Genomic DNA, 24,920 nt, shown 5'->3' with positions numbered 1-24,920 from the left:
AAAAACAACTTTATTAAGATATAACTCACATCCCATACATTCCAGCCATTTAAAGTATACAATTCAATGTATTTTAGTATATACACAGGTAAATGAATTACCACAATCAATTTTAGAACTGTTTTTATCACCTCACAAAAAAAAATACATGTGATCATGGTTTAACTGTCACCCGTTACCCACAGCTCCTGGCAACCACCCATCTGCCTTCTGTCTCAATCGACTTGCCTATTCTTGGCCTTTCATATAAATGGCATCATATCATAAGTGGCCTTTTCTGACTGCCTTCTTTCACTCAGCATAATGTTTTCAAAGTTCATCCTCTTTGTGGCATATAGCAGTACTTCATTCCTTTGTATGGTGGAATAAAATACATTTGTCTGTTGATGGACATTTAGTTTTTTCCCAACTTTTGGCTTTTACGAATAATGCTGCTTTAAACATTAGTGTATACATTTTTGTGTGGACAGATGTTTTCAGTTCTCTTATATATGTATCTATGAGTTTAGCTGATAGGTTATATGGTGATTCTGTGTTTAACTTTTGAAGAACTATCAAGTTGTTTTCCAGAATGACTGCACCATTTCACAAATCCACCAGTAATGGATGAGGGTTCTGATTTGTTGTTATCTGACTTTTTGATTCTAGTTTCCTAATGGGTGTGAAGTGGTATCATATTGTGGCTTGATGTTCATTTCTGATGATGCTTGAACATCTTTTCAAGTGCTTGTTGGCTTATTTGTGTATCTTGTTCAGAGATATGTCTATTCAGGTGGTAGTAACATTTATTGTTTTTCTCTTATGAATTGATATGCAAATTTCATCACATATTAAATTCTTTTCTATATTTGGATCGATTTATTGGCTCTCTATTATTCTGGTCTATTTATCTCTCCCTGGCTAACACCATATTGTTCAGCTTATGGTGGCTTTGTATTATGTTTTATTATCAAGGATCACCAGTTCAACTAGTTTTTCTTTTCAGGTTTTATTGCCTAGCCTCAGATATTTATTTTTCCAGTTTAATTCAAAATAAATGTGTTCAGTTCCAAAAGTTCAAACGAGGCTTTCTCAGGTCTCGTTGCTGGCGCAGGCAGCTGAACGCAGCACTGTGAAGCTGTCCTCAGCCTCTGCAGCACAGGTTTGATCCCGGCCAGCTGGCAAGAATCCCACATGGCAGCAGATCTCTCCTGTCTCGCCCGTTGCTCACCTCAGCCATGTATTTCTTCAGTCTGCCTGTTCTGTTCCCTGCTCTGTTTCCGGTGAATCCTCTCACCCTCCCACGCATCTAGCCTGTACCCCGGTTCTTATATAAAAATAAATAAATCTTTAAAAAAAAAAGCAAAAAAACGCAAAATGCTTTCTCTTTGAGATGCTAATAAAAACTGCATTAAATCTATATATAAATTTTGAAAAGATTCACTTTTTATGAGAAATAAGTCTTTTCTTTGAAATGTCATTGTCTTTCATGGATGTCCAGATCTTGTTATATGTCCTTCAATATGATTTTATGACTTAAGGTAAAGAGGACATTTACCTTTGTGATGGCTGTTTTCAATTACTCCTGAGTAGTTTCTAGTTTTATCATTATTGCAAATGATTTGTTTCTTCATTTCCATTTCTACTATGTCATTGCCCTTGGAGAAAAAAACTTTAGATTTCTATTTACCTTGTATTTAGCTACCTTCCCAAATATTTAATTCTAGTAGTTTTTAAACTAACTTCTGTCAGATTTTCCTAATATATAATCACACCATATGTAGATGCATATTTTTATCCTTTTAACCAGATATTTATTCTGGTTAGTTCATTTTCTTCTCTTTATGAATTAGTTAAAATCTCCAAAAATGTTGAATAGTAGTGATGATAATGAACACCATGTCTTGGTCCCAATTTCTGGAAATAGTTTCTGAATGTCATTATTTATATATTTGCTATTGGATTTGGTAAACAATCCTTATGAAATTGAAGTAGTTTTCTTCTATTTCTGTTTTGTTTAATATTTTATTAGCAATATTTGCTGAATGTTATCAAATGATTTTGGCATCTTTTCCCATAATCATATTTTGTTCCCTTTATTTGTTGATGTACTGACTTATATTGATAGATTTCCTGATGCAGAATCATGTTTGTGGTATTAAAGTAAACCCTCCTTTTTGTGTGGCATGTTCTTTTGATACTTTCCCATATGCAGTTAGCTAATACCGATTTCTGATTTTGCACTCATTTAAATGGGTCTGTGAGTTATTTATTTCTTTTTTAATTCACTCTTCATAGGTTTGGAGTTAAGAAAATGCTACCTCCTGAAACAAACTAAGAAAATTTCCAACTTTTTCTTGACTAGAATAGTTTAAAAAAACACTAGAACTATCATCTGTTTTTAAAAGACTGTATAGGATTCATCTTCAATATCATCTGTGACTTGTGATTTTTAATTTTTTTCTTAATTATAGTAAAATGCATAAAATTCAACATCACAACCATCTTTAAGTGTATAGTTCATTAAGTGTGTGTACATTCACATTTCTGTGCAACCAATCTCCAGAACTTTTTTCATCTTGCAAAACTAAATCTCTGTATCCATTAAACAATGGAAAACTCTATTTCTACCTACCCCTAGTCCCTGGCATTTTACTTTCTGTCTCTATGAATTTAACTACTTAAACTCCATAATTTTTTGTGACTGGTTTATGTCATTTGACATACTTGACAACTTTCAGGCCCTGATTAATATTCCATTGTATGTATATGTGTTTATCCACTCATCCACTGCAAACGTTTGAGTTGCCTTTTGGGGGGCGGCTATTGTGAATAACACTGCTGTCAATAGGGGTATCCAAATATTTCATCAAGACCTTACTTTCAATTCTTTGGATATATGGGTATGGAAGTGAAACTTCTGGATCATATGGTAGCATATCATATTTGAATGGCAGAATTTTCATTTCTTTCTAAATCCCTTTGGTTTACTGACCTATTGAGAATTTCAGCTTCTATGCTCAATTTTAATAATTTTGTGCTTTGATTGGAAACCATCTATTTCCTCTAAGTTTTCATAGGTTTGCTCATAATATTGTCAGTTATTTAACCTTTCTGGACCTATGATATATCTGTTTTCTTATATCAGATATTGCATATTTTTGCTTTCTGTTTTCCTTTAATCAGATTTGTTTGAAGAGTTCATCTATTTTCTTAGCTTCTTAAAAGAATCAGGCTTGGATTTTAATTTTTGTCCTTGAATTATTTTTTCTATTATTTGTTTATTTTCTATTTCATTAATTTCTGATTTAGCAATTAATTTCCTTCAAGTTCCCTTTGATTTAGTTGTTCCTTTTCTAATTTATTAGTTTAAAATCTAATTCATTTATTTTCAGTCTTTTTTTAATGTTAAAAGCATTTCTGGCTATATTTTTTCCTCTGGGTACAGATATGTCCTAATATTAATAGTTTCTATATGGTACACTGTGTTCTCTTTTTCATTATTAGATGATTTGCAAATCCAGTTTTGATCTTACTTTTGACCCAGTAATAATTTAAGAGAGTGCATATTAATTTCCAAGCAGTTTATGCTTTTGGCCTTGAAATTAATTTTGGTTGATATTGCTATTCCCACTCCCTCACTGCTTTTGGTTGGTTTATCTTTGCCTATTGATATTTTCAGCCTTCTTTGTCATCTTGCTTAGGGAGTATTTCTTATAAATAGCATTTGGTTGTATTTTTATTTTTTAACTTACTCAAACAATCTGTTTTTTGATAGGGAAATTCAGTCTTTTCACAATTAGTGTAATATATTGATATAATTTGTTTTACTTTTCCCATCTTATTTTATATATTTACTGCTGCTTCTCCCCCCCACCCCTTTTTTTCTTCTTCTTCTTCTTTTGCTGGCTTGGTTGAACTGCTGCTTTATGTCCAGGCTTAGTATTAAGGAACTAAGTGGCTGATTTACTATGAATAGATGAAGGAAAGATTTGGGAAGAAAATCAAGAGTTCAATTTGGATTTTAAAATTTAAGAAGCCTTTAGGATGTCCAAGTAGAGAGGTCAAGTGGGCATTTGGAAACACTGGAGTAGTCCTCAAAGGAGAGGTCCTGAAAGAGGGTCGTACACGGGAGCAGTTGCGGACAGCACCCCAGGGGACAGCGTTCCAAGAAGGACCTAGGCCTATACAAAGAATGGTCAAGAGCTAAATGTGGGATGAAAGAGGAGTTTTTGGCAGTAAATGAAGACTAAAGGGAACATTCATAGAGGGTGGAAGAAAACACAGAGTATGTGCTGTTGAGGCAAGAAACATACACAAGAAGGAGAGAATTAAATGCGTTAAACGTTGAGAGGTCAGGTAAAGTGAGACCTGAGAATAATTCTTCAGTGATGTAAAAGTCACTGGCAACCTTGGCAAATCTGTAGAGGCTGAAGTCAGCTAGGAACTAGGACCAGGGGAGAGAATGGAAGGTGAGGAAGCAGGACAGCAAAGAGGTTAGACAGTAAAGGATCTCAAGATAGACATGCAACCTGGAGGATTGCTTACTTTGCTTGTTTTGGGTGAGGCACCTGAGTCTGTCTGCCGGCTGTGGTGAAAGATCCTCCAGATGGAAGGGGAGAGGAAGAACAATGGAACACTTTGACAGGTGGTAGCAGGTAGGCTGGAGCATATGCTGAAGGAAGGGTGAGGAGGAAGGCCACGTTCCCCAGTGCTTCAGGAGGGAAGGGGACTGTGACCAGGTGCCTGTTGCAGATGCTGAAGATGGAGGTAGGAGCGCAGACCTGGAGGCAGCAGGAGGAGGGCCTTCCTGTCTGATGTCCCCTCTCTTCGCAGTAAGGTAGGAGGTCACATCTGCTGAGACAGAAATGGGACAGGGGGGCCAGATGGTTGGGGAGAAAAGAGAAGAATGAGACAGAAGTTCAGGAACATGGGAGAGCAGGCTAGGCTTCTGGAGGCCCTTTGTAAGGACAGTGGCAGCAAAGTCTTTGGTCTGCCTGACGCTGAAGTAGTGCCATTTGCATCCCCTGCTGAGCTCCTCTACCACCCACACAGAGCTGGCAGTGGGGGGTGCCCCCATATTATTTCAGCTCATTCTTGCTCATGCAGCCTTTCATCATGCCTGTCACCTAGCTAAGGCAGGTTGGCACGCTAAGGCCCTACAAATGTCAAAAACCAGGTCTCACACATTTACAATTAGCCCCAAATTCTGATGTTCTGGTTCTCCTCTTTAGCATCTTCCTGTCCAAAAAGTTGTGAGAACTTCTAGGAATGGTTACATATGCAACCCAAGTGCCTCTGGATACCACCAAGTTTTGAGTTCTCTCAGATGGCCCCGGGGTGTTGAGGTGGAGTTGATGGGCGAGGCATATAGAAGCCACCCACATGATACCCCATGTTACCAGTGATGCTCTTTCAACTTATTTATGCCTTGTATGTGCGGCTGCCAGTCCCACCAAGCAGCTGATCCGGGCTGCTCTTGTACATCTTGAGGACTAGAAGTAGGGACCTATCCTTTTCTTCTAGTGGCCAGCTCTTTCAGAGGAGGGTCCCATAGCAAAGCTGTAGAGTGCAGAGTGACCTGGTTCCTCATTTGCACCATGGTCCTCCTCTTCTTGGTACACTGGTCATGGATGAGGCAGGCCCAGCTTTGCACTGTACCTGGAAAAGTTGCCCCTCCAACTCCAGGCCTTGCTGCTCAGTCTAGTCTCCTCCCTGACCCCACCCCCACCCCCGCACCCCGAAGCTCTCCTTGCAGGAACCTGTTTTCCTTTCATCATGGCCCTCGGTCCTATGACAAATCTGCTCATGTTTAAATCTCAGCTGTGGACTGAGTTCAGTGTCTTTCACCAGGGGGTGGGGACTCATATACATTCGGAGATGGAGCTGGTATTCATTCCAGTATTCCTGACCATGCTGTGATGGAAAACTCTCCGTGCTTCTCCTTCTCTGAAAATCAGGAGGCTGGTCACTAAGAGCTGACACAGGCCACTGGGTTGGTGGCCCTGAAGGGGGGGCAGGGGAGACTGGGTTGTCACTCCTCAGGCTGGTCTCTCTGAGTGTGAATTCTGGCCTAGCAGGGATACCCATTTGTGGGACATGCTAGTTCACATGGTGCCTTTATGCATATTAGAAAAAGGTGCTCTCTCATGGGGGAGGGGAGGAACAGCTCATGCCAGGCACATGGCTTAAAGAGAAAATAGAGGGGAGAATTTCAGTCCCTCCTGCCCTGTTGGCCAAATGCCCTGGTGCAGGGATCAGTATACCAATCTAGTCAGTGGCTGTGCCAGAGAAACAAACAACATGGAAATCCAAATATGGGACCTCCAGAGGAAGCACCTGCATTCTGGTTCCACACTATCTGAGATCCTGAGAAAAACAGATGATGTCCAAAGTTCTGTCCTTTTGAGCCTCCATTCTTGTATCTAAATCCTAGAAGAGCAGAGTTCTTCCCCTGCCTCTGCAGCTCTCATTTCCCCCAGTGAGCCAGTGTAGACTCTTGATACCGTAGCTGTCCTCCCACCCAGAGGAGAGCTGAAACCCTGCCCTCGGGGGCTGATCTTATCCCCCAGGTCTCAAAGGAAAAATCTACACACTGCTCAGCAACCCAGCCTTCAGATAGAAACACCCACTTCGAGGAACATGGGAGAGAGCGCTTTCCTTGGAGGACTTTGAGAGGTGGGGAAGGGCTTTCTAAGCAGAGAAGGGAGAAGAGTCAGCTCACTTACAGAGGGGCAGGAGTATAAGATTGTTGTTGGAAATCAATAGGTATCATTTGAATTGAAGAGAGGGGCACTGGTGGTTTCCCCAGATCCTGAAGTGATAGAATAAGTAGTTGGGGTTTTGTCTTGTGGACAGTGGGGAGCTATGGAAGATTTTAGAGCAGGAGAGTAGCAGGGTCAGATTGTGGCACCAGGAAGATGACTAGTGCTTATGAGGAGAAGGAGGGCACCCCAGGATAGTATGGCCTCATCCAGTGTTAGCAGATTGAGAGCAACAGATTTGGAAGATCATTCTGAGTAGCACCTCTCAGAACTTTCCCTTAACTGGACTGAATATAATTTCACAAACTTCCCCAGATACTGTGTGGGTCCTAGTGCCAAAATGGAAGAAGGCAGAAGGAATCAGAATTAACACCCACCCCCTGCTTCCTCCCAGCCTTTCTCACCACCCCTCAATCAGAATGCATTTTGATAAGTGGGGGCTTGGGGACAGCATAAGGGTGACAAACTGTGCCTCCCCCACCAATTAAATTTTTTTAAAAAGCTGCTTTGGAAGGAGCGAATATTAGTTTCCTGATTTATAAAGCCAAATGGATTAAGCTCATTCATTGCCTCAGGAAACAAAAAGGAAATCTTCAATACCTCTGTGCACATTGAGAACAGGAACAATACTGGTCTTTAGAAAGCAGAAACCTAATTTGGGGGAATCAATTACCCTCTGTGTCCCTGCCTCTGTGGGCTCTCTCACTAGAGCTCTCAATAGAGATTTCCTGGGAGGTAAAATTTGGAGAAGTTGGTCAACCATAGGCACATACTCAGTTCAGCTTTCAGATAGAAGAGGAAGAACTACCCAGAGGGCTGGTGGAGGTGGGCAGACATGTGCTGGGTAGGGCATGAGGCGTCTGTGGAAAGAGGGCAGGCAGGGGCTGGGAGGGAGTGAGTGCTTTGGGAGTAAAGTGGAGAAGGGGCATTATTGTGATGGGCCAAGAAATGGACAGATGGGAAAACGAGGTTTAAAACTGGGGTGGGAGCTATAGTGGGAGCACTTGTGCCATGCACAAACAGGTGGTGGGGGTGGGGGATACTGTACCCTAGCCGGGCTCCAGGTCCCCCACTACCTCCCCTTCTATGACTGTTTCTGAGGTCTGCTTGTCTCCCCGGGGGTTTAAACATGCAGCAGGCAACAGCCCGGCAATTGTAAGAGGCTGAAAAAAAAAAAAAAAAAATGCCAGAGGATGGGGCACCTGCCCCGGTAGCCACGGAGTCACATTCACAAAGACACACAGACACACCAGCCCAGTCTCGTACACATTCCTGTGCTGGGTCCCAACCCCTGACCCAGATCCCCAGGTCCACACCAGTCCATCACAATCCTATGTAGGGTCCCCCGTTCACAAGGGCGCCGTCACCGGCTGCAAAGGACACATTCCTTCGCCACCCCCTTCCCAGTCTCATCTTAAGTTCACACAGCGGCTCAGCACCCCACACAGCCCTCATTCTGGCATGCGGGCGCACACACACGCGCGCGCGCGCACACAGACACACACACACACACACACACACACACCCTCGCGCACACACTCTCTGGCTGTGCTTTTGTGTTTTGTCAGAATTAATGAGAAAAGTTCCCGTGCCCTGCGGGTAATTAGTGTCCTTGGAGTTAAATAAGCTAATGGCGGGCACCTCTGGCCCAAGCAATTATGTTTGTGTATTGAATAATTGATTCAAAGGGGGGAAGGGCCGCTAATCAGATCTGAGCATAATGAATTGATTTAATTAGCAGGGGAATCTGCGGGGCCCTGGGAAAGGCAGGCTTCCCTGGCTGCGGCGAGCGCGGAGAGAGCTCGGGCGCTCGGCGGCGGCTCCGGCTCGGGCCCGGCCGGGGAGCGGAGCTTTGCGCCGCCCGGGAGGATCCGGCCGGGAGGACGCGCCCCCCGCCCCGCCCGCGCCCGCTGTGGCGCCCGCCCTCGCGCGCTCCCTGCCCGCGGGGCTGAGCTCGGGGCGCTCGTCGGTTCTCGGCCGCCGCTGGCGGGGCGCGGAGCCCGCGCAGGGCCGGCAGCAGCGGGGTGCGAGCCGCGTGCGCCTCCGCGCCTTCGGCCGGCGCCGGGCCGGGTGGGCCGGGGACCATGGTGGTGGCGCAGGAGGACGGTAGGTGCCCGCCGCGCGGAGCCCGACTCGGGGACGCGCGGGCGGGGCGCGCAGGGCGGCGGGGGCGGCACGGAGGAGCCCGGGCCCCCCGCTCCCGCCGGCACGACCCCCGCTCCGGCCCCGGCCGCCCCGCGCGCTGGGAGGCGTCCCGGAAGCCCCGCGGCGGGGCGCGCGCGCGCGAGTGTCGGGGCGCCCCGCGCAGCCCCTGGGGCTCGTCCGCGGGATTAGGAAGTCACACCCGCCAGCCCGAGCCCGCCAGCCCCGCGCGTTTCGGCAGGAACTTTCCCGCTGCTCCCGCCGCCGCTCGGGCAGCCGGAGCGCGCGGCCCCCACCCCACCCCAGTCTCCGGGCCTGCCGGGGTGCCCGCACAGCCCCACGCCACCCCAGCTGGAAAACGGCTGCTCCAGGGGGTGCCAGAGAACCCGAGGGGGAGGTTACTGTCCAGTCGGCGTGGTCCCTCGGGTCTGGAACTTCGTGGCTGAGAACGGGGTGACATTGCTTCACCCAGGGCAGGGCTGGGGAGGGCGCTCGCTCTCGCTTCCCGAAATGTAGCCTGAGGGGCGGCGCTGCTCTGGCTTGGCCCCAAATACCAGGTTCAACAAGACTAGATTTACCTAGACACTAAGGAACTTTAGCTCCTGGCTCCTTCAGTGGCAATTTGATATTATTGTGAATTGTATTTATTTTCTTATAGAGGTTACTCCCTCCCCCCCCCCCAGTTGCATAAGTAAACTTGGCTCTCAGAAAATCTGGATTCACCCTTGCATCTAACCTACACCCTCCCCATTTCATCTGTCAATCTCTTTGGAGAACTCACAGCCCTGGCGGTCTGTACCGTGGGCCTTCTCCAAGGGCTAGGGTAGTTTGTTAGTGTTGAGGAGATGAGGCCCCCGGGGCAGAAATTGCAGGGATAGGTGGGGGCAGGACCTGACTGGGAGACTGTTGTTGGTCTGCAGAGAAGGGTCTGGCTGAGCCGCCTCTCTCTGGTCTTACTAGTCCCTTATCCCCAACCCCTGCTGCCTTCCACTTGAGTGATCAACTGTTTCGATTTGTTCCACAACCTTCTCTGGGCTGTTGGGCAGAGGTGGGTTGGCCTTCATCCAGAGCGGGGGAGTGAGATTCGTTTTCTGGGATGCAATTTTGACCTAGGCCTCCAAAATGCCTTACAACTTTGAACTGTTTCCTAGAAGGCCGTCCAAGGCTCTCCAGATACCCAGAGGGGGTTTTCCGACTATGCACTTCTCCATTCTAGCTGGTTACAGATTCCTGTGCATGGGCTGCTGTTGTGTGAGCAGGGGTCAGGACAGGGCATCTGAACTTGGCCAGCAGGCGTTCTGATTGTATTGCAGTCTCTAGGTTTCTCTCTGTCCCAGCCACTGTGGCAGCCATTAGGATGGGGCCTTTATCACTCTGAAAACCTCTCTGAGTGTCATCTGGGAGGCCAGCTAATAACCCTATTTTGGAGACAGCTGCACTGAGCCAGGAGCAGGCCCTTAGGCTGAGCCACATCTAACAGCCTCCAATGAAGAGTTCTGGAATATCTGGCCTACCTGGGCCCTTGAGCACCAAGTCCCATTCCTTATTTACCCCCAATGCAGGAACCCTTTCTCAGGACTTCCCTGCCAGGTACAGTGACAGATAGCTAGGACCTGCCCAAAACTTTGTAAGGCAACCAGTAGCACCCCTTTGTGCTCAACTGTAACCTTAGGGGTACAGTCAACTGGACTCTCTGCTGTCCCCATAGACATTCAAGGCGTTTTGTGAGAGTACACACTGATCACCTGTGGAATGTATTGGGTGCAAACTACCTCCCCCAGCCCCAGGGGATCTGAGAATTCCACTGTGGTGGTATGGGTGTGTCCCTGGACCTGCAGGCAGCTTGGATTGGGGTGAGCATGGGTGCAAGAGTTAACCTGTCTGCCCAGCAATTATCTGAGCTGAGAGCCAGGTTGCTGGATGAGTGAAGCTCAGGTCTGGCTGTCAGTCCATCAGACCCTTTTCTGGCTGGGGGCTCAAGTCACCCAAGTGCTCCAAGCCTTGCTGGGCAGTTCTGTAACCAGAAAGGCCTCTGTGGGGGCTCTTCTTCAGATCAGTGTGGGAGCTCTATGCTCATGTAGGGAGAGCTGCCTGTGGGCACGAAACCCTTGACATGCAGCACCATTCCTCTGCTGACATACCCTCCCAGCTTCTGCAGCCCAGTCATTGCAACCCAGACTACCCCAGGCCCTGGCTGGGGCACAGGGGCCCCCAACTCCCTAGAGGGATGCCAGCTGTGTGGCTAAATGTGTACTTTGGAGGCTGGGCAGGAGCTGGGGTTGGACAGAGTCCCGGGAACAACACAGGGACAACAGAGTGGGAAAGTGACCCCAGTTAGTCGAGTTGTAGTTTGTGAGTCAGAACCAGACCCTGAAAGCCTGAAAGCGGGGAGAAGCAGTCTTCAAGGTAGGCAGTAAAACTGTAGCCCTCACGGAATACGTGCCTCTGGATAGCACAGAGGCATCAGCAAGAAGCTCCCCCTTGTTGGTCTGGCAGGTCCTTTGCTTACTACTGTCTTCCCTTTAGCTCATGTCAGAGTGAGGGCCTGGCACAAACTGTGCTGGTGGCAGCGGCGCCAGAGCCTCCCTCAGACCCTTAGGGTATGGCTCCGGCTGCAGTGGCAGAGGAGAGATCAAGCCTGAAGTCCTGAGGGATGCTGAGTCTGAGCAAAATGATATATTTAACATCAAATATACTCAAGGACTATTAGGATTAAGTATTCAAGATGAAGAGGAAAGGAAACCCTCTGAGCTGTGGATGAGGCATCTCATTAGAAGCAGCCTCTTGTCTATTTTCTCAAAGCCTGACTTCCCTGCCTAGGAGAGAGGAAGATGGGCTGCCGCACCACTCCCCCATCCCACCCCTGCTCATCACACCCTGCATTGGGGCCTCCCAGGGCGTAAATGGGCACAGCCTGGCCTTCAGGTCTTCTTTGTATCCAGTAATCCCCACCACCACCACCATTGTCCTGGGTGCCACAATTTGCAAAGCACGTTCAGTGACATTATTTCATCTGTTCCCCACAGTAACCGTGGAGATATCAGGGCAGGTCTCCCACTCCACAGATCAGGACACTAGGCCCAGAGGGAGAAAGTGACTTTCCAAGATCCATAGTTAGTAACGGGAAGAGGTGGGAAGAATCCCAAATCCTCCAGGGGCTTCAGCTTTCTTCTCCTTGCCTGGGTCTTGTCATCAGAAGCAGCTGACAGGGATGAATCTCCAACATATCTGTCCAGAGCCCTCCTTGGGCTGAAAATATACCATTATGATTTCTACCTCATCGTGGAGCTCTGTGCTGTAAGAGAGAGAGAAAAAAAAAAAAAGAGTTTAAAAGTGGCCTTCCTGGAGTAGGCAGCCCACGCACCAGCCCCAGAGCTCTGGGGAGAAACAGGGTCCAGGAGGAACAGGGTTGTGAACTTGGTCTTTCTTCTTGTTCCCTGAGTTACAAAGCAAAAATCGTTAATTCTACAATAGCAGGAATCATAGTTTTGCTCACTACTCTGTCCTCAGCGCCTTAGAATAGTGCTTAGCAATTAATACATGCTCAATAAGTAGTTGTGGCATGAGCAACACCTTCAAGGCCCTGCTGTGCTTGCTCAGAGAGAAGATGGGACTTGACCCCAACTCTCTAGGGAATCAGGGTGTTCCTAGGGGGCCTCTGGGGAAGGGTGGTGGTATAAGGCCCCCAGTGGGAGTTTGTGCCTAGCACGGGGTTGGCTTTACTAAGTCTGTTTCCCAAATAACCAGAAAGCCTCGGCAGAGCGGGAGTCAGAGAAAGATGGTCCGAGTGGGAAGGTACAGAAATCAGGACTGAGGGCCTGGGGGGAGCAGGAGGTGGTCCCCTGGACAAACAGGAGAACGAGCACCCCGGGTCCTCAGCGGAGCCCAGCGCCCTGCAGGTGGCGCTGCGGAGCCGGGCAGCCGCTCGTCTCCACTCCCCATTAACCCGCGAGGGAGGGGGCCTCGGGAAATGTGTGCATTTATTCAGTAGCAGGAGTGCAAACCTCATACATTGAGGGAGAAAGGCAGCGGGAGACGGCCGCCGAGATTCCCCCATCTCTTTGAATATAATTTTAGATTGAGATTCAGATTAAATCCGAGGGGAAAACACTTTATGAGGCTGAAAGCTGTGTCGTTGCCAGAGCCCGGGTTATGAGCTATCAAATGCAATTACATTAAGACAGATTATACTGGGCAAATTGAGCCATTTAGAAGGTGAGAATCAAAGAAACGGCTCTGATCCTCTCTTCCCCCTTCTCTCTCCCTCCCTCTCTCTCTCTCTCTAAATTGCAGTTCGTAGTTCCTTGCAATTCTGAGGCACAAAAGTAGGTGAGACTGCTTTTGTATCTGCGAAGTGCTTCACTCCTGAATGTAATTCTAGCTGAGTGCAATCTAGGTTAAGAGCCGGACAAGCGGGTAATTAGAGCCCGCTCGCTGCCCGAGGACCGGCCGCCCAGCCGGAGCGCGCCCGGAGTCGGCGCCCTTCACCTGGCCGATCCGAGCTGCGGCTGGACACGGAGCGCCCGAGATGATGGTGCTGGACAAGGAGGACGGTAGGTGGCTGGCTGGGGTCCGGACGCCCTGCACCCCCTGGCTCCCCGCCGCGCGCGCGGGAGTGCTGGTGCGCACAGCCTGGTGCGCACAGCCGGGCCGGGCTGGGGTGCCCCGCGGCTGCAGGGAGAGGGCCGGGTGGGACAGGCGGGGACGCGGGGGTGAGCCCCGGGCTGCGCGCCCCTGGGCCCAGGACGCCGGGGGGAGAGCTGTGCTCTGGCCGTGTGATGCTCTGCGGGGCCGCGTGGAGGCTCCGGCTCCCCTCGGATCGCTCAGTGGCGGTTCGTGCAGAGCGTTTCATCTTTGCGGCTGCTCCTCTCACCGCAGCCATCACCCTCGCGCGGGCCGCGTAACCTGAGAGGCGCTGAGCGCCCAGCAAATCAGTGGCTGCGGGAGAATCGGACTCCAGCGCCTGTGGCGGCCCGCGGGGCGCGCAGCAAGACCGCGCCCAGGTGCCCCACCGGCGTGGGGAAGGCCGGCTCGATCCCTGGGGAGACGCAGCCCATGAGCGTGGCTGGATGAGAGTCACCTCCTTTACTGGCCCACTGTCATGCAGCTTCCTGCACGCAGAGGCAGGAGTTTGGCCCCGAGGAAGAAAGTGGCCACTACCCACTGACAGGCCAGTGGCCGGCTTGCGGGAGCAACCCAGGAGGGGCATGTAGACCTGGCCTGGTCAGTAGCCTCATTATGCTTCAGAGGTCAGAACAGCTGGGCCCATGGGTGCTGGAAGCCACTAGAAGGTGGTGCCACCTACTTCAAAGTCTTGGTGACGGGGACAGCCCTGCAGTAAGTGTCCTGGAATGCTCAGGAGAGGTTGGGGAACCCAACGCAACCTCAGCCTCCAGAGCCAGGAGTGCTCCCCTTCCCTGGCTGTCCTAGACGCTCCTGCCCTGTAGACAAGGGTTGCCTGGTTTGGTGGTGGTATACGGAGAGGTGTTTGTAATTGTTGGCACCCACACTGCTGCCTGCTTTCTGCTGGTTAGGAATCGTAGTCATGGGTTTGCTGAAAATCAGTGGAAATCCTTTTAGAGTGACTGGGGTGGCCTTCCTCTGGCCTTCTGTTAGTGATTCTCCACTGGGCCCGTGCCCTCTGCCCACTGGGTCAGAGGTGGTGTTGACATGGTCACTTGGTAAAAATTCGAAGTTAAAGGACTAGTTCAAGGTGACAGAGGATGTGCTCTGTGCTGCTGCCACATGCTGGTGCCCCTAGCCTCCCTGCCACTGTCTGAGATATCCAGAAGTGGCTGGACATTTAAAGTGTCTGACCAGGGGTGGCATTGGGGGAACCCTTGGGCAGGTAAGTCTGTGAAAGCTATTTCTTGGCCTGTGTTGACAAAGAGAAGAAAGGGGAAACTAAATGCTTTTGGCCAAAATAATCCATTTGCCCGGGTCTGGCTGGGTGACATCAGTCTTCAGTATGTCCTTCCTTCATGAACCCCTCCCCTCTAGCCTGTGCGGGTCATCCGAGAATGGGGCTGATGTGACCGTGTATAAAAATGAAGAGGAGAAGAACTAGTCCATGTGAGCCACACAGAGAGTAAGGAGGCCTTGACCGAGCTCCTTTTGTCACTAACTTCCTATAATCTCAGACCAGTCATGTCCATATCGAGATTCACTTTCCCTCTTGCTCGAATGAAGGGCGTGGGGAAGCCAGGGCACAGGGGACCTCCACGGGGTCTGTGAGTGCTCACACTATGGGAGCAAGCAGAAACCAGGTTGTGTCTTTTGCCAAGGTTATTTGGCGTGCTTGGCTCCCTAGGCCCAAGCCAGGAATCCAGAAGACCAGGACCTAATGCATAGGACGCCTCATGCAGGGAGATTGTTCTGCCACAAGAGACCCCACCACTATCACATGGGGTCTTGGATCTAGCTTCTGCTCAGGTGCCCCAGAATGCTGCCCACTCTGTAAGACTGAAGGTTTTCAGGCGACCTTAGTGGGTGTGACTCTCTACAGTTCTTATTACTGAGTCTTCTGCTTCCAGAAAACAGCACGCCCTGTGTTTCCCCTAGTCTCCAGCAGCCCTGCGGAGAGTGCCTGGTGTCCCTCGGCCCTCTACCCTGCCCAGGGTTAACAACGCAGTGCCCACTACCAGCAACCCTGCCGAGTTTAGGCCCTATGACAGCACAGGGAAGGCAGACAGCTGGAACCTGAGGAGCCATTTGATTCTTGTTCTGCCCAATCTGCTGCTGTCCTCCAAAAGCAACCTCTTTTGCTCATAAATCTACTCTCCACACCCCATTAGAGTCCGGCGTCCACCAAACCAGGAAACCTTGAAGGAGGCACCTATATTTGGGGGAAGGAGAAAGGCCCTGGATCTGCTCACCTGCCCCTCCAAGCCCACTGCCTAATTTTTCCCTAGCTCTCATGCCCTCCCAGCAGGTGGCCATCTGGGCTGGGTGGCAGCATTGGCCCCCAAGAAGTATGTTCTTCAGAGCTGTAGCATTGCACCCTTTGGCTGCAGTGGGGACTCGAGGCTCCTATTAACTACCCCCAATATCTTTTCTCCACCTGACAGCATCTTGTCAGAAGAGGCTGGGCCTCCTCTGGTTGAAGTCGGGTCTGCCAGCTGCCGAGGACCAAAGCTCTTGCTCTGCTGGGCTGCAGGGCTTTCATGTTGCACTTCTGAAAGATAATAAAATATCAATCGCTTTACCGTAGCAACGGGTTTAAGAGACTTTCTGAAGTATTGAATCGTCAGAAAAAAATTTTTTTTTTTTTTTTTTTTGCTTTTAAGCACAGTGCATTATTAATAAAGTAATCCATTAGGTCGAGCAGTGAAGGGCCACCACAGAGAGGAAAGATCTGTTTTGCAAACGGTTAAACTTCGCGTTTTAAGATTAATTGCTTTCATTTGGATGCTTGCTCTTGGCCTAGGCATCTCTACTTTACTGGAACTCAGGGTCCGGGTTTTCTAAATGCCGTCCGGCCTGCCTGTCAGCGAAAGGGAGCCCAGCTCCAACTTTCCCGAAGAAATAGTCTTTCTTCCCCTGGCACCTGTGTTTAGGCTGGCACCAGACTGTGGGCTTGTGGTCCCAGGGGAGCAAAGGGAGTTATTGTCTTAGCCCCAAGAGGCCCTTGAGTAGGGCCAGACGGCGGAGGGGCCAAGTAGCCCCACACGTGGTCAGAACCTTGAGTTGTGGGAAACAAGATGGGAAGATGTGGAAAACACCCCCTTGTGGGTACTGGGGTGTCCCCAGTGCATGATGGAGAAGGGCAGGTCTGGCTGTAAGCTGCCTCTGCACAGCCCCAACAGAAGACCGGGGTACCCACAGGAAGCAGCAGACAGGTTGTGGAACTAAAGGACAGGTATGATTCCTAGAGCATTTTTAGTAAGTAAAAATGCCTGAGGAGAATGGAGCAGGACTGAGAAGGCCCAGACAGTGAGTCTTCAATTGTTAATGACTGCTGTGAGCACGGCCTCTAGAGCTGACTTTGTTGATCTGCGCGGGCAGGCTCTTGGCTCAGCTTGGGGACCGAGGAACCAACCTGAGGTGGCTGCTCAGCCACCAGCAGGACCTCCCGGCCTGTCCCATCATGCTCTGGACCACAAAAGGTCCTGAGGGACTTCTCCCAGAAGAGTGTGACCAGGACCTCCCTGACCCCCTGAGTGGAGGCAGGGAGTGGGCCCTCAAGCCAGAGACCCCAGCCTGTCAGCAGGAAGGCAGATCCTAGCAGCACTGCCACCTTCCAAGAGCTGGTAAAGGCCTTGCAAGGCTGGCAGACAGGAGACCTGGCATTCAATCAGTGCCTAGCAGAGGAGGGTCTTCATTGCGTTCTACCCACTGGGTAGACCCATGCCAGCCTCAGCAGCAACTACTGCTGGGAATGCAACATTACAAATCTTGAGCAGCTCCTGTAGCGACTTCCCCTTCCTTCCCAGACTCCACCAGGCAGAGTCTATAAAGCTGAGTCTCCCCACCCCCTTCTGGAGCCTTGAGTAAAGAAGCAGGTATTTCTCTGTTCCCTGCTCTTCCCTTCATTTGCCCACATGGAGCACTAAGGCGGGGGAGGGTGTGGGGGGACAGGGAAACAACATAAATTGGTCTGTCGTCCGGAATCCATGTCTCGCTAATGTACCCAGATTAACTCAACTGTAAATTGTCTCCTTGGATGGCAGTGTCTTGCTAAAAGTTTCCCATATGATTCATGATTTGGATTGCTTTTAACGGCTATTGGCTAAGCAAGCCGGTGACTGTACAAGGTGATGCAATTGGCATTAGCGAGGGGAGGCACGGGAGCGTGTAATGCAGTCAATACTGCATTAACTACTGATGCCCAATTACAGGGAGTGGGAGAGAGCCTTTCAGGAGCATTAGGACTGGGGGAAGCTGAGATCACTGGCCGCTGCTTGCCTAAAAGCTTCACCCTTTGCTTGCCGGGGCTCAGCGGTGGCGTGGCCACTCACTTGGCCTTTGTGGCCGTGGAAGCTGCCTTTCTCTTTTACCATCTCTCTCTCAACATGCCCCACAAAGATGCTTTTAGCACTTGGAAATACACAGTTTCCTATCCTAGGGCCAGGGTCTCTCTCACCCCTCCCGAGAATTGATTCCCCACCCTAGCCTAGGTCCCAGAGACGGATGGTGTGGTTGTCTCCCCCATTTCCATTGAAGGCACCTCTCAGCAGGCCCCATTTGTGAGCAGGACCGAGAGGATGTCTATTTTGGTCTCTCCCCCTTGGAGCAGATGGGGGAGTGCCAGTGAGCTTTGGCTGCCGACCCTCTGTGGTCATGGGCGAGGGAGACAGAAGGTTTGGTGTCAGCACAGCTGGGCTGCCAGTGCGAGGCTGCTGCACTTGGGAAGTGGCCATGGTTGGACGTACTCAGGGTTCTTTGAGCACAGAGCTGTGGTGGTACAGCTGGACAAGGCTGATGGGGGAGTGACCCACGCCATGTGGGGGACCTCAGTAGATACAGCCCCCTTCAGAGCTAAATCCCACACTGGCAAAGCTGCCCCTATGTACTGGCCCTGTGTTGTTCAGATGCATCTCCAGGGCCTGGGGGAGCTTCCCAGGAATCCTTGATTCGGGGCATTAGGAAGTTTGGAAGGAGTTAAGGAGTGAGGTAGAAAAAAGGGCATGGGTACCCCTGTTGTGCCAGCTACCATTGGGCTGACTGCTGCCATCTCTACCACCCCATTAGGTCGGCATGTCCAAATATGCCACCCAAAGTTGAGGATGCTTTGCCTCTGTCCCTTCTTATCTCTCCAGTGGGAACAACCATATCTAGCTGGCTGTGTTGTTCAGGATTAAATAAGATAATGTGTATGTACACACTTAATAAACCAGGAAGCCTCCTGTCTCTTTGAGGTGCATTGCTCAATGCAAAGCCACAGTGTGATCTGAAATAGTCTGGAACTCATTTCAGTTCGAGTTTATCTATCTTGGCCTTTGCTCACTGCCATTCAGGAGGCAACCGTGCTCAGTCTCACCACTGTCTAGATCCCCAAGGGGGGCAGCATTGTGAGAAGGCCCCAAGATCTTTCTTTTTCAGCTCAACCACTTATAGGGGAACAGTTGAGTATCCAAGAAACATGAGAGTTTCCCAGAGAGAGCTTCAGGATCATTCCGGTCCATGCCCAGCTTGCATGCCCTCAGACTTGGCCCCAAGGAGTGATGAAGCTGGATGGGAGATGACCCTGATAAGGAGGAGTATCACAGCTGTGTGAGCTCGTGTCCCTGAGTGTCCTGTCATGGCCCTGTCCTGTCTAGTGACAACCCAGGGGATATAGTTCCGTCCTCACATGCAGGTCATGTTGGCAGGTAATAATGGGTGCTAACCTGGCCTGGGCCTCCATGAACTTGGCACAAACCAGAGGTGCCTATGGTAGGTACCCGTCTTGCTGGAATTGAAGAACAGTGAAGCATGCAGGATTTTCTCCTATCTCCGCACTTAAATTTTGGGGGTGCTGATAGATTGTGTTTTCCTGACAAGTCTATACTCCGGACAGGACTATGCCAGTGGAGTCAACTTGTACTGGCTCACGAAAGCTGAGCTTTCACATCTCTTCCCAACTCTGTGTTCAGTGACATCACATTGGTAGCTTGGAATCAGCCACAGTGGAAGTATGAACATCATGGCACACTCCAAATCAGGGCTCTTCCCTGGAGAGCCAGGGATTGATAGGTATTCTTAGCACACCACTAGCTTGCAGTCATCTGGGACTCTGGACCCACCTCTTTCTGTTCTGCCGTCACTTCTCTCCCTTCCCGCCCAGCAACTTTCTCTTGATAGTTATTACAACCGACTACCTGACCTTGGTTACCCTGGTACATTGATATCTGCCTGAACCTTCTGACATGTTGAACTCTGCAGGCCTAATATGTCCATTTTGGATGTATGCAACATTTGGTGTTCCGTGCAGACCCAGCATGTGCCTCCATATTCTTGTTCATGTGGATCTCCTTGCCTGACATGCCCTTTCCACTCTAGTTGGCCTTACAGGACCACACAGGTGGCCAAAGCCTCTTACAGACCATTCCAGGCCATGCTGCAGTCATATCCACCCACCTAATACTCTCATCTCTTTTTGCTTGCAGTGTGTCTACGGCAGGAACCCAACAGTGACTGACACAACTGGGGACAAACTTAAGGCAGATGGTGTGAAAGGAGAAGCAGCTGGTTCATGTTGCAGCAGCAGATGCCCCAAAGTGTAGGCCCATGGGTCAGACTGGGTCATCCAGCTGGGCTTTCTTGCAGGCTCACAGCCTGCTGGCATGATTCGGGAGACCTGGGTTCTAGTCCCAGCTGACTGCTTGTGACTCAGACAGCTAGGCCTCAGCTTTCACATCTCTGCAATGGGAGGAACACCTAACCAGCACCTAATATCTGTTACACTTTTGAGAATCCAGGGAGCGTCATGCCTGTGTGATGCCATTGCTTTCTGCACAACTACAGTGTGATCTCTTTGGCTTCAGCCTCTCAGTCTATAACAGTACTAAAACAGAAATATGATCATTTTACTGAACCCTTCCTTAAAATATGAGGCATTACCTTATACATGTGCATCAGTTACGTACTGCTGCATAAACACACTATCCCAAAGTTCAGAGGCTCCAAACAATAAGCATCTATTTAGTTTTTAAATCTGCAGGTGATTTAGACTGGGCTTGGCTGAGTGGTTTTTCTGGTCATTTCTGGATTTGGCTGATCAGACTAGGATGCTGGAGGTGACAGAACTGCATGTGCCTCATTATCTAGCAGGCTTGACCAACTTGTTCTCATGGTGGAGACATGTCCAGCAGACAGAATGGAAGTGTGCAAGGCATCTTGAGGCCTCAGTTTGGCACTGGATGCTGTAATTTCCATATTCTGTCGGCCAAAATGAATCACAGAGCCATCCCGTGTCTGTTGAAAGAAGGAGGTGAAAAGTCACATTGCTGAGGGTGTGGATAGTGCTAAGGGAAGGGTGTAGAATTGACGCTCTTTCTGGACTCAGCCCCCTAAAGCATCTTCTCTGTATGATCTCATTTAATACCCTTAACCACCTTAGGAAAAAGTTATCTTCATTTTGCAAATGAGAAAATTGCTGTACAAAGAGGTTGTGTGATTGGCTGTAGGTCCCCCAGCGCCCAAGTGCCAGAGTTGGGCCATGAACGCGGCCATCAAAGGGTGGATTCCCCGCCCCTGTGCTCTCATTGCTCTCTCTTCCAGCTGGCTGACTTGGAGATAGGGAAAAAGGACCCTCAGGGAGAGTTTGGGCTTGGGGGATGCAGGGAGAGGATGACTTGGGGGATGGTGGGGAGCCTTGCTATTGGGGCAGTTTGCTGGAGGCTGCCATCAGAGTCAGCTCTCCATGCGCCAGGGGAGGGGGACCACATTGAGGACCCCCCCTCCATCTTCCTCGTCATGTCCTCTCTGGCCTGCAAAGCCACTGGAGAGTTGGGAAAGGGTGTGAGGCTCTGTGGTCACCAGGGCTGATTTAAACCAGGAATACATGCAGATGCAGGCAGGCGGGCATCAATTCATTGGTTAGCCCCTCGCCTCAAAACCGGGTGGTAAGTGGGCTGGTGAGAGGCCCATGTACATTCATAAACCAGCTGATTGAAAAGCAATATTTCAGATAAATACAAGCCAGCGATCTATCAGTGGTTGTAATAAAACCCAGGCTTCAGGCTGTGATTTTATTTTGAAATAATAAGAATTGCTTGATTCTTTTTACTTGAGTTACCATGGTAATTCCGGCGTGGAGCAGTGTTATATTGATTTAGAAAGTGGACAGTAATATTTCTTTTGTGTTATTCTGTTTCTAGGCCTTGATTTCTAATTTCCACTTGGAGATTACTTTTATAAATTTCTTAAGTCCTTCCACTTTTTTTCCTCTCACAGTATAATTTTCCTCTCATACGCTGCTATGTTCTGAGCTTATTGGTTTGCTCTTATTTTAAATTAAACTTGCTGGTTTCAAATATTGAAATGACATCTTTGTCTGTGTCTGTACTTTGGTTTAGCAAAATATTACAGTCTGACGCTTTCTGCTTAATAATTTAAGGGAGGCATTCTGTTGGCCCTCACTGGGTGCTGATAACTTATGACTCAACCAACGCAGGCCTTAAACTCCTGACATTTTAATATTGTGTGGTGGGAGCGGCCGCCCCACTGCTCTGAGTCTCAGTGGGGAAAAATCTGTGTGGTACCCCCGAAGACAGTTTTAATAATTCAACTTTTTTTATTATTTTATTTTTTATTACAACCACTTTGCCAGTTGTCGTGATGACTTGATAGAGTGGGGGAGGGAGACCTGTTCTTCTCAGATAAGTGGGAGCAGCCCAGGCCCAAGCCTCTAGAGCCCCCAGTCAGCACATACTCCAACCTGTCTACCTCCCCACTGACTCTTTAAAAACTTCAATTCCCAATGCCTGGTGACAGAGTGTCCAGGAAGTACTGTGTGGGGGCTGTCTACGGGTGTCTTCAGAACGCCTGCATTTCTGTTTCTGTTTTTCCACTTTTAAAATGAATGGAACTAGCATGGGCTTTGAGTCAGGCAGACTAGGGTTCACATCCCACCTTGTCACTTAGTAATGCTAAGTAGTAAAATGAGTATGATCACAACCACCTTTTAGGTCGATTGAGACTTCAATAGGCAAAGCTCGTGACGGCCTTGGAGATGACTGTTCCACCTCCCTCTTCTCCCTAGGGTTTCTCTCCCTAGGCGCGGGGGAGAAAACGGAAGTGAGTGTGCTTTGGCTCACTGACTGTGGTCCAGATGTACCTGGGATTTGGAGTCTTGGGAAGATTGCTCTTTGGAAAGGACCCAGGGCCATGGCTTTAAGGAGGTGGATCAGCTCTGCGCACATTTCCAGTCTGCCCAGCAGAGAGCAGGGGATCTGCTAGGGCAGGTGGAAAGGGGAGGCTCTGTCCTCTGGGCTTGTCTCCTCATAATGCTCTGGAGCAGGGATGAGGCCTGAAGAAAACTCACAGCAGCACAGATTGTGGGACAGAGATCTGTCTGCAGCCCCCTCTCCTGGCCTGAGGAAACGTCCCTCATGTTCTGAATGTGTGATGTGTGTGTCTGTGCAATGGCGTAGTAGCTATCTGTTGCTGTCTAACAAATTATTTCACCATCTAGCAGCTTAAAACAACATCCATTTATTATCTCACAGTTTCCATGGGTCAGTCAGGAGCCTGGGTACTAGGTCCGGGGTCCTTAACATGGCCCTCTGCTCAAAGCTCTCACAGGTGGTAGGATGTTGGCTGGCCAACATCCGTGGTCTCACCTGGAGACTCACCTGGGAATCAAGCTTACTCACTTGTTGTTGGCAGGATTCAGTTCTTCCAGGACCGTGGACTGAGGGCCTCCATTCCTCACTTGTGGTGGCTCAGAGGCTGCCTGTCTTTGGGTCTATGTCACATGGTCCTTGAGAGAAAGTGTCTACCAATGAGCAGAAAGTCACAGTCTTGACAAGATATAACACATCTAATGATGGATGTGATATTCTATCTCTTTTGCTGTATTTCCTTTTTTTTTTTCTTAAAGATTTATTTATTTATACAAGCACTGGGTACAGTCAGAAGCGTGGGAGGGTGAGAGAATTCACCAGAGCCAGAGTGGGGAACAGAACAGGCAGACAGACGAAATACACTGCTGAGGGGAGCAGCAGGCACGGCAGGAGAGGTCTGTGCGCCATGTGGGACCCTTGCCGGTGGCTGGGGATCAAAGCGGCGCTGCAGAGGCCGTGGGCAGCTTCGCATCCTAGCACTCAACTGCGGCACCACCAGGGAGGCCCTGTATTTCCTTTCTTGAAAGCAAGTCACTACGTCCAGCTCACCCTCAAGGAGGTGGGGGAGATTACGCAGGGCATGATACAGGAGGCAGAGAGCACCACTAGGGAATGGCTAAGAAATTGGTCTGTGTGAGAGGCCTGCACTGCAATAGCACCTTTGGCCCCAAACAGTCAATAGTTTAGCTGCCCCCAGACAGAGTGAACCACTAACTTCACCAGGAAGGCCCAATGCCTCAGCTTCTTGGGCCACTTCGTACCAGGGAAAACCACAGATGTCTCAGACCTTTCATTTCATCTTCATAGCACCCTTGGGAGAAGGAGGGATCAAATATTAGTCCCATTTTGCAGAGGAGTGGGTTGTATCCAGAGAGGGAAGGACTTGGAAAACCTCAGCAAGTTAGTATATGGGCAGAGTTCAGATAAGAACCAGCCTGTGCCTGCCATGAACCCAGAGAGGAGGTGAGGAAGACATTCCCTGGCCCAGGTGGTGAGGGGTGGCACTGATTATAAGTACACATATAGTGGGGCCAGAACTGGGGGGCTGGAACTGCAGATTTCCCTTTTTTACAGATGGTAAGTTTGCTGAGGCCAGTAGGAATCCACAAACATCTGTCCATTAGCCCTTGGCCTCTCTTCTCCCTCTGTGGTGACCTATCCCTTGGAGGAGGTGAGGGTGGACCCTTCCTGAGCTAGTTTTCCTACAGCTGTTGAACTGAGGTCCTCAGTTCCTTGATGGGTGAGGTAGTTGGGACAGAGGTTGCTCCAACAGGTGCTTACCTGGGAGCAGGACCAAGGAAGATGCCCTGTGGGCTGGAGCACAGGGCCTGGAACCAGACCTCCTGCATCACAACCTCATGGCATGTTGTGGCCAGGCCCCTTCCCCAGTATAGGCTGGGTTCCCCCATTTACATTCAAGAGTAGCTGTTGCTTTGTGCCTGCTGGTACTGTGTGTGACATGGCTGTCGATGGGGAGCTGGCTTAGTGAGGCCAAGGCCAAGAGAGAAAGATACCTCCATGAGCCTGTCTTTAGGCTCTTGGGATAGAGATCCCAGGTGTGAAAATTTTTGGCCCCTGGCCCACCACACTTGATCTTGCCATATTTGGAAACAGGTAGATGGTTCTATCCCCTGCTATTCCCAGGTATGGCCTAATGGGGAGACAGAGGGAACCCCTGGAGACAGTCCAGAGCCTGGAGGACAGCGAGTAGAAGTCACTGCCTCAGGACATTGGGACCCTGGTTCTAGTAAACTAAGGCACTGAGAAA

At 49.6% G+C, this 24,920-nt stretch overlaps 1 protein-coding gene across 3 annotated transcripts in view; it reads left to right on the top strand.

Annotated features, from left to right (window-relative positions):
- Positions 1 to 24,920, top strand: part of LMO1 (LIM domain only 1) — a 133,411-nt gene that overhangs the window by 85,375 nt on the left and 23,116 nt on the right. For 2 of the 3 annotated variants that reach the window (XM_037522614.1, XM_054699353.1), the window contains one exon: positions 13,179 to 13,438. In XM_037522614.1, coding sequence (XP_037378511.1) covers positions 13,414 to 13,438 — 25 coding nt within the window. In that variant the 5' untranslated portion in view covers positions 13,179 to 13,413. Of the gene's footprint in view, positions 1 to 8,809; positions 8,850 to 13,178; positions 13,439 to 24,920 lie in introns of those variants that run through there. The other variant, XM_037522613.1, reaches the window with a different exon arrangement.

Source organism: Talpa occidentalis, unplaced genomic scaffold, assembly GCF_014898055.3.
Source record: "Talpa occidentalis isolate TD23 unplaced genomic scaffold, MPIMG_talOcc4v2.1 talOcc4.3, whole genome shotgun sequence".
Lineage (NCBI taxonomy): Eukaryota > Metazoa > Chordata > Mammalia > Eulipotyphla > Talpidae > Talpa > Talpa occidentalis.
Note: the sequence above shows the minus strand (reverse complement) of the source record. Positions and strands in the feature narration are given on the sequence as shown.